The following is a 10,184-nucleotide window of genomic DNA, read 5'->3' as shown; positions in this document are numbered from 1 at the left end:
GATGAGGTTGGGATCGGCCTCCTCACCCCGCCTAGGCGCCACATTTTCGGGGGAACTTCCAGGGGGGGGGGATTTCAAGTGCGTTCTCATAATTTTGGCTGGATTAACCGGTTACTACAGGCCATTACTACAGGCTTCCACAGGTCCACCAATTGCCGGAAAATCACTGGTGAACCTGTGGAAGCCTTTAGTAATGGCTTTGGGATGATAGCTGCATTTTTTTAGCAGGAGAATCAATGGTCTCCCTTGGGCCGTGATGAGCAGTGGCAGTGAGAAGTGGCATGTATTGGCAGTCGCGGGTGAGAATGTTTCTGGGCCTTGAGAGAAAGTGAGAGTCAGTGTTACCTCAGCTTTGAAAGAGAAAAAATTTCTGGAAATACACAATAGTGTAGCAGCATCTGTGGAGAGAGAAACATAAAATGATTGTTTTGAGTTAATGACCTATCTTGGTCTGAAATGGAGCATTCATAGACTTGAGGTTGAGGTTACAGTTGAGATTTTATGAGGTCACAGCTTTCAGTGATGACTACATTGTAGAACAACACTGTGCACAACAGTCTGTTAATGAATGCTGGTTGCTTGTGGTTGACCTCTCAAACAGCAATATTTCTAACCAGCTAGCATGAGTAAAAAGTGTTTCTGCATTGAGAGAATAACCCCTGTCATTTTCTTGACCAATGTGGTTGAAAGTCTCATTGCTGAGATATTGCACTGTACCAACGTTGGGTGAAATGGATGGTCAGAAACACCAGTGTGGAGTAAATCTCGTACCATTCTGTAGAAGATAGGGTGACAATGTCCAGGGATGAAACCACCAGTTCTTTGATAAACTCGCATAGAGTTCTGAGGCAAAGTACAGCCCCTTAGCTATCATCAGCACATCAGAGATGCCATGTCTGGCACCCTATCCCTTGAGCATGTGAATTATCATTGAAAGATAGAAAGGTAGATTCAGCATGGAAACAGACTCTTCGGCCCACTGAGTACTGAGTCTATGTCGACCATCAACCATCCATTTGCACTAATCCCACGTGAATCTAATCCAGTCTAATTCTCCTCATGTTCTCGCAAATTTTCCCCCCTTCCCCTAGATTCTCCAACTCTCCCACACACCAGAAGCAATTTACAATGGCTAATTAAACTACCTACCGATGAATGTGCATCTTCTAAGGAAATTATTCAAAGGAAATATAAAAAATAATTAACTGCCCTTTAATATCTAAGTGAAACTGATCAAACTTGATGAGAGTGAATCATTTGATACCTTTCCCCAGGTCTGCAGATCCTGAATTTCTGCACATTCCTTGATCTCCCCAATCATCCCGGACTGGTAGGTAATTCCTCTTACTTTCTGGAAGCAACTATTCACTCCCAGATGTGAGAAGTAAATGCACTTCCAGTTTATTTCGGAGTCACCTCCAGTTTAGATTCCATTTGGAATATTTTGGAGGACCAAGAACCAAGAACCAAGAACCACTTCATTGTGTCATTCTACATTCATAGTATGTATGACATTCTATTGTGTCGTACATCTAGTGATGTGATAGAGATCATGTCACTAAGCCCTCCATTTCCTTTCTGTACATTGTCTCAACATTGTTTGAGATCTGGCCCACTGAGGTGATGTCATCTGCAAGCTTGTCGATGGAGTTAGAGGAGAATTTGGCCACACGGTCATGAGAGTATAAGGAGTATAGTATGAACTAAGAACACATCCTGTGGAGCACTTGTGAACATAAAGACACAAAGGCTATCCATATACCTTACCTTAAAAATCCTTCTTCATCTGTCAGTTGAAAAAAACACAGCGAGTATATACACTGTACATGTTTGAAGAAGGCTCCCAACATGAAACATTGTCTGAACATTTCCCTTAACAGACCCACTGACTTTAGTGCCTGACCCACTGACTTTAGTCTTTAGACTTTAGAGATACAGTACAGAAACAGGGCCGTCGGCCCTCTGAGTCCTAATTCTTTCGAGTCAGTTCTGTGGTTTAGTTGAGGCAGGGAGATATGTTAATGAGATACATTGACACAGTAAACCGCAGTTTATCAAGAAATTAATCTAAGCATTAATTAATCTAAGAAAAATTAACATTACTTCAAAATAAAAAAGATTCGCACACCCATGCAACCAAAACAAAATGTTCCAGTCTGTAATGGCCATAATGTCACTACTATTTTGTGAATGGAAATGTAAAGGGAACCACTAAGATTAGGAATAAAAAGGCTTGAAAAAATCTAATTGTCTCATCACAATTTCCACAGAGGCACCAAATCTATTTTCCCACTACTTCCTCCCCCCCAGAGGAGATGGAAAGGAAGTTGATCATCTCAGAGGGTATATATACATATAAACTACGATCTAAATGCACTCGATTCTTTAACATCATTGCAGCAGTGAGGAACATAATTCAAACAAAATGAAACAAGTTCTTGTGGTGTTGATTTGTCTCAGCGTTGTCAACTTCAATGTGACCGGAGGTGAGTGCAATACTTTACTATGCGTTTATTGCACATTCTGCTTACTTTTACTTTTGAAAAAAACTGTTCCCTAAGTAGTAATTGTAGAGCAACTCATGATGTCCAAAGAATTCTCATTGATTGCTTTTCGTTGACTGTAATTGGTTGCTATTTTTCAATACTTAGCACAGACCATTTAGAACATTGTACTGAACCTATCTGTAAATATATAGCAGATGATTTTAAACGAAGCAGCAAGCCTTACTTTATTTCTCCACAGATCCAGACTCTCTTTCAGTCTTATTTTATATTTATCTGTCTTTTCCTATTTGTAATTGTGTTTCTGTGATTGACACAATTTCTGAATTGGTGCAGTTGTTCAGCCTTTACTGATGCTGCCTCACAGCTCCAGTAATGCGGGTTTGGTCCAAGCTTCATCTGCTCTCTGTGTGGAGTTTGCATGTTTTATCTATGACCACAAGGGTTTCCCCTGGGTGCTCTGATTTTTCTCACAAATACATACTGGTAGATTAATTGGCTTTAACTGTAAATTGCCCTTCATGTACATAAAAGGCAAAAAGAATTCAAGGGGAAATTGATGAGCATGCATTAGAAAATTGTGGGATAATAGGATGGAAAAATGGTCTTGACGTGATTGCTACACTATGTTCTGGCACAGATCCAATGGGCCAATTCACCTCCTTCTGTATCATAATAAGCAATAAACCAGGAGGAAAATGTAGTTCATAGGAACAAAATATTTATCAAAATGATTGTGTGGACATTTCTCAGTGTCGAGTTTTAATACAAAACATAATTTTGGTTGTTTGGAGAGGGTTGTAACTCCTTGTTATTTTTTCAATAATACGCACTCTTCTCACTGGTACCATTGGGGAGAAGGTACAGGAGCCTGAGAACTGTTGTCCATAGGTTGAAGAACAGCTTCTTCCCATGAACTATCAGGTTCTTGAAACACCCTGACTACAACTCTACCTCAACCACTTTAACCGTACTGAACTACTACAGACTGCCCGACTATGGTTGCTCCACGTGCTTTTTTTTTTGCATTATTATGGTCTAATAGGCTTGTTGTTGCGCCTCAGTTTCTGTTCAGTTTATTGTCACATGTACTGAGGTACAGTAAAATGCATTTGTTGCGTGCTAACCAGCCAGCAGAAAGACAATACATGATTACAATCGAGCCATTCGCAGTGTACAGATACATGATAAGGGAATAACATTTAGTGCAAAGTAAAGCCAGTAAAGTCCGATCAAAGATAATCCGAGGGTCCCCGATGAGGTAGATATTAGTGTCTAATGTGTCTAATGTGTCAGTGAACCTACAACAAGTAAGAATCCCATTGTTCTCATTCATATCTGGTGCATAGGACAAATTAATACTCTTGATTCTTCACGCTTATTCTAAACCAAAATATTCTCCAAGAACCACTTTGATATTGTTTTCTTCTGGAATAGTGCTAAACGTTTATTTTGTCTGTTTTACCTACAAACCTATTAATATAGCACCAGCCTAGTACAGGACTATCAAGTTTCACTGCACTCTGCCTGCCTTATTGACCAAAGCAGAAATGGCTGTCACTGTCTTCAATTCTTATTACAAAGAGGCATTACAAAACACCAGTGCTTGTTGCAACTAAAGGACCATATGACCTAGAACCATAACCAACATGATGTAATTGATATTCCAATGTGCTTGTCCACTTAAGTTAGTTTTGTCCAGGTAGAAAACCATTCATTGGCTTACCATCAGTTCCTCTGCTTTATCTTCACCTGTGCTACATTAGCTCTAAAAGCTGTCCGTTAAAGATGAGCCCAAACAAATAGTGAATTTTGTAATTAATGATAATATATCAATAAGATAGCACTAAAAATAACAGCAGTGAATCTATACTAATATTAATTGAAATAAAAACCAGTTCATAAAATCAAATTTGTGAGGAATATTTATTGGAAAGCAACTCAAGTGCAAATACAAATGGCCAAGAATAAGATAATCTCTGCTGTTTAAACAAATCTTTATTCTCCGCGAATATACTTGAGTCTTATATTTCCTACTGTGGCTATGACATGTTTTAGTGCTCCGCATCATCTTTTCTGTGTTGTGAATGCATTAGTCAGTTTAACATTGAAGAAAGGCAATTTTAACCAGCGGCTTGAGTCCTATCACCTGCGATCTGTGTTAATACCGTCATCGTTCATGTAAGATCCTAACTTGCAGCATGTAGAAAGCAACATTCATCCCCTTAAACTTGCCCTTAGTTTCTAAGCTTTATTTCTTTCCATTTCTACCCAAAAGCAGTAAATAACTAACTTTTATTTCTGTTTCCTAGCTCCTAGTCGAGTACTGTCCAATTGCTGTATGAAGTATTCAACACGAATCCCAGTCTTCAAAAAGATCCAAGGATATGAAATGCAGACAATTAATAGCCACTGCAGGAAAGAGGCTGTGAAGTAAGTTGTCTTCCTCTTCCTCTTCCCCTTCCGTTTCCTCTTCTTCCTGTTCCTTCCTCTTCTTCCTCCTCTTCCTTATCTCCCTCGTCTTCCTCCTCTCCTTCCTCCCCTCTTCCTCTTCTTCTTCCGCTCCCTCTTCTTATTCCCAAGTCAACAGGAGACCAAGATCTGCTGCTCAAACTTAGCATGCCCATATATTAATGTCATAGACATAGAGTCATTGAGTGATACAGTGCAGAAACAGGCCCTTCGACCCAATTTGCCCACAACAGCCAACATGTCCCAGCTAACTAGGCCCACCTGCCAGCATTTGGTCCATATTCTCAAAACCTGTCCTATCTACGTACCTGTCCAACTGCTTCTTAAATGTTGAGATAGTCCCAGCCTCAACTACCTCCTCTGGCAGCTTATTCCACGCTCCCACCTCCCTTTGCGTGAAAAAGTTATACCTCAGATTCCTATTAAATCTTTTCCCCTTCACATGAAACCTATGTTCTCTGGTCCTCGATTCACCTATTCTGTCTTTGTAATAAAAATCTGGCTAGCATTGGACCCTAGTTTTGTATGTCATTATTATGCTTGAAGCACATTTAATTAGTACTGAATGTAAAGCTAATTTGTCTCGTTTCAGATTCATTGTTAGGGGCAAACCCGTCTGCTCAGATCCAAGAAATAAAACGGTGATAGAACATTTGAGAAAGCTCATAGAAAAAGAACAGAGGATGAAGATGATGCTGATTGTATGGAAGTAAAGGGGATACCTTTACCAACAATGGAGCGAAGGAAGCTTTCAAGAAAAAGACTCTTCTACTTAATGTTCTGCTTTCTCATATTTTACACATTACCTTGAAAAATGTAATGGAACCGAGGTCTGCATGCATCCCCTTAAATTGTGAACAAGCCTTTTCCAAATCTGATCTTCTCCTTGTTGTTTGAGCTCCTTCCACACACCACTTGTTCACTGCCATCTTTCTAAGGGCGGCACAGTCACACAGTGGCGCAGCAGTAGAGCTGCTGTTTTGCAGTGCCAGACGCCCAGGTTTAATCCTGACTACGGGTGCTGTCTGTGTAGAGTTTGCATGTTCTCCCTGTGACCATGTGGGTTTTCTCCAGGTGCTCAGGTTTCCTCCCACACTCCAAAGACATTCAGTTTGTAGGTTAATTGGCTTCAGTAAAATTGTCAATTGTCCTTAGATCACGTGAAGGATTGCGTGCGTGTATGGGGTGATCGCTAGTCAGCGCGGTATGTGTAGGAAAATAACTGCAGATGCTGGTACAAATCGAAGGTATCACAAAATGCTGGAGTAACTCAGCTGGTCAGGCAGAATCTAGGAGACCCTTCTTCAGACTGTTCAGATCAGTCTGAAGAAGGGTCTCGACCCAAAACGTCACCCATTTCCTCTCTCCCAGATGCTGCCTGACTTGCTGAGTTACTCCAGCATTTTGTGATTCCTTCTGCTAGTCAGCGCAGACTCAGTAGGCTGATTGGCCCGTGTCCGTGCTGTATCTCTAAAGTCATATTGAGATGGCCATGCTGTACATTCATGCTGATCAAATCTATAATTGGTACTTTCTCACTGATAAGAGTCAGATCTCTCGCACACCCACACATCATTTTCTTATCTGGTCTCCTGAATTCTTATATCTCCATATGAAGTGGTAGATCTTGCAACGTTAAGCCAAGATGGACCTCTCCAAATATCAGTGTACTTATTTCCATTTTAGTTTAAGGGATTTACAAAGTGCTGTTATTGTTACTTATTTACATATAATGCTGTTTTCCTTAAAAGGATTTTAGCTAACATCCACACACAGAGTCATAGAGTTACACAGTGTGGAAACAGGCCCTTCGGCCCATCATGCCCACACTGACCAACATCTACACTAGTCCCACCTGCCTGCCTTTGGCCCATATCCCTCTAAACCTATCCTATCCATGTACCTGTCTCATTGTTTCTTAAACATTGCAATAATCCCTGCCTCTACTGCTTCCTTTGGCAGTTCGTTCCAGGCACCCACCACCCTTTGTGTGAAGAAGTTACCCCTCAGATTCTTATTGAATCTTCCCCCCTTCAGCTTAAACCGATGTCCTCTGCATCTCAATTCCTCTACTTGGCGGCAAGAGACCATGTGCATCTGCCTGCTCTATTCCTCTCATGATTTTATACACCTCTATCAGATGACCCCTCATCCTCCTGCACTCCGAATAGAGTCCCAGCCTGCTCATACCTCACCCATCAATGACATTTTTATTATATTCCCATTCAAAAAGGGTGCATTGTCAGATAGCGAAAACTAATTTATGGCTTGTTAACTTTCTTTTTTTTCAGAACAGGTAGAATTATTTATTTCAAAACAGTTTGTATAATAGTCCACAGACTTTGCATAAGGGAAAGGATGCTGAAATATTAAGCTAATCTTCAATTTCACTCTTTTTAAACTACTTCATAATGTCTCACAAAGAGAATATTCCTGTCTAAATGTCAAAATTCAGCTATTTATTCTGACTATAATTTTGCTGTATTCATTTTTGATTCAATAAATTGTATACTCATAATTATGCGTACAGATCATTTCTGCATATTATAATCACTAAACAGTGACAAGTAAACTGTGGATACATTTGCTTTATTGATTTCATGGGTCTATTGAGACTTTGAAGATGGTTATTGAAAATTACAGCAGGACCTTGGTCGACTGAGCAAGTTGGTTGAGGAATGGTTAATGGAGTTTAATGCAGATAAGTACAAGGCGTTGCATTTTGGGAAGTGAGATCACAGAAGGACTTTCATAGTGAATGGTAGGCTGCTGAAGACTGCAGTAGAGCAATGTTCCCGGAGTACAGGTACATAGTTCCCGGAAAGTGGCGTTATGGATAGATGAGGTGGTAGAGAAGGGCTTTGGTACATTGGTCCTCATTGAATGTGGACGTTGAGATGTTACGTTACAGTTGCACAAGGTGTTGGTGAGGTTGCATTAGGAGTATTGAGTTCAGATTTGGTCACCCTGCTATAGGAAGTGTGTCATTAATGCAGCAAGTAGCAGCAGCAATCAGCAGCAGCAAGCATCAGCAGCAGCAGCACCAAGCTGTGTTGCTTGGGAAGTATTGTGTGGGGATTGTGTGGGGATAGTAAGGAGTAAGACCTGTGTGATCTCCCGGACAAATTTCGATCGCCTAGCTTGGGGTCGGAGAGGAATTTCCCGGATTTTTTTTCTCCCAAATTGGCCTGGGTTTTTTATCCGGTTTTTCGCCTCTCCCAGGAGATCACTCAGTTCTTTGGGGTGGGCAGTTGGAGCGGTTGGAGCAGCGGCCGGGCGGTAGGTTTAGTAAACCGAGCACGGGGCTTTGTTTGGGGAGTATGAGTGCCAGGGCAGTTTTTTTGTTCTGGGTGTCGGATGTGGGGAATCTGGGAGTCTGATAGTCTTCCAAACATCCACATCTGCGCCAGGTGTGACGAGATGGGGCTCCTAAGGGACCGTATTAGGAACCTGGAGCGGCAGATTGATGACCTCCGTCTGATCAGGGAGAGTGAGGAGGTTATAGATAGGAGTTACAGAGAGGTGGTCACTCCTAGACCACGGGAGGTAGACAAGTGGGTCACTGTTAGGGGGAGCAAGGAGCAGAGGCAGGGACTAGGGAGTACCCCGGTGGCTGTACCCCTTGGAAATAAGTACTCCTGTTTAAGTACTGTTGGGCGGGACAGCCTACCTGGGGGCAGCGACGGTGCCCGGGCCTCTGGCAAGGAGTCCGGCCCTGTTGCTCAGAAGGGTAGGGAAAGGAAGAGGAGAGCGATAGTAATAGGGGACTCTATAGTGAGGGGGTCAGATAGGCGTTTCTGTGGACGCAGTCGGGAGACCCGGATGGTGGTTTGCCCCCTGGTGCCGGTGTCCGGGATGTGTCTGAGCGTGTCCAGGATATCCTGAAAGGGGAGGGAGAGGAGCCAGAGGTCGTGGTACATATAGGTACCAACAATATAGGTAGGATAAGGGAAGAGGTCCTGAAATGAGAATTTAGGGGGCTAGGAAGAGAGTTAAAAAAAAGGACTTCCAAAGCAATAATCTCAGGCTTACTGCCTGTGCCACGCGATAGTGAGAATAGGAATGGAGTGAGGTGGAGGATAAATACGTGGCTGAGGAACTGGTGCAGGGAGCAGGGATTCAAGTTTCTGGATCATTGGAACCTCTTCTGGGGGAAGTATGACCTGTACAAAAAGGACGGGTTGCATCTGAACCTGAGGGGAACCAATATCCTGGCGGGGAGATTTGCTAAAATAATTGAGGAGACTTTAAACTAGTACGGTTGGGGGGGGGGAGGGACTCAAACACAGATAGCTAACAGGCAGTGTGTGAGGCAGGAGGCAGAAAAGGGAAACACTCAGACCCAATATGTAGGAGAGAAAGAAGGGAAAAGAAATAAACTGAGAATAAGAAATGATGGGTCCCTTAAATGTGTATATTTTAATGCTAGGAGCATTGTAAGAAAGGTGGATGAGCTTAGAGCCTGGATTGACACCTGGAAGTATGATGTTGTGGCGATCAGTGAAACATGGTTGCAGGAGGGGTGCGATTGGCAATTAAATATTCCAGGATTTCATTGTTTCAGATGTGATAGAATCGGAGGGGCAAGAGGTGGGGGTGTTGCATTGCTTGTCAGGGAGGGTATCACAGCAGTGCTTTGGCAGGACAGACTAGAAGGCTTGATTAGGGAGGCTGTTTGGGTGGAACTCAGAAATGAGAAAGGTTTAGCAACACTTAGAGGGGTGTATTATAGACCGTCAAATAGGGAACGAGAATTGGAAGAGCAAATATGTAAGGAGATAGCAGATATTAGTAATAAGCACAGAGTAGTGATTGTGGGTGATTTCAATTTTCCGTATATAGACTGGGAATCACATTCTGTTAAAGGGCTGGATGGTTTGGAGTTTGTAAAATGTGTGCAGGATAGTTTTTTGCAGCAATACGTAGAGGTGCCTACCCGGGAAGGGGCAGTGATGGACCTCCTGTTAGGAAATGAGATGGGTCAGGTGACGGAGGTATGTGTTGAGGAGCACTTCGGGTCTAGTGATCACAATGCCATTAGTTTCAATATCATTATGGAGAAGGTCAAATCTGGACCAAGGGTTGAGATTTTGGATTGGAGAAAGGCTAATTTTGAGGAGATGAGAAAGGATTTAAAAGGAGTGAAATGGAAATTTTTGTTTTATGAAAAGGATATAATAGAGAAATGGAGGATATTTAAAGGTGAAA

At 42.1% G+C, this 10,184-nt stretch overlaps 1 protein-coding gene across 1 annotated transcript; it reads left to right on the top strand.

Annotated features, from left to right (window-relative positions):
- Positions 1-2,395: 2,395 nt before the first annotated feature.
- On the top strand, positions 2,396-5,689 carry LOC144599220 (C-C motif chemokine 2-like). The gene is made up of 3 exons (XM_078409978.1): positions 2,396-2,486; positions 4,817-4,937; positions 5,569-5,689. Exons 1-3 carry the CDS (start codon positions 2,426-2,428, stop codon positions 5,687-5,689), a joined length of 303 nt encoding a protein of 100 aa, XP_078266104.1. The 5' UTR covers positions 2,396-2,425.
- The last annotated feature ends 4,495 nt before the right edge of the window (positions 5,690-10,184 follow it).

Source organism: Rhinoraja longicauda, chromosome 13 (assembly GCF_053455715.1).
Source record: "Rhinoraja longicauda isolate Sanriku21f chromosome 13, sRhiLon1.1, whole genome shotgun sequence".
In the NCBI taxonomy this organism is placed as follows: domain Eukaryota; kingdom Metazoa; phylum Chordata; class Chondrichthyes; order Rajiformes; family Arhynchobatidae; genus Rhinoraja; species Rhinoraja longicauda.
The sequence above is the reverse complement of the archived record's forward strand: the minus strand, read 5'-3'. Positions and strand labels throughout refer to the sequence as shown.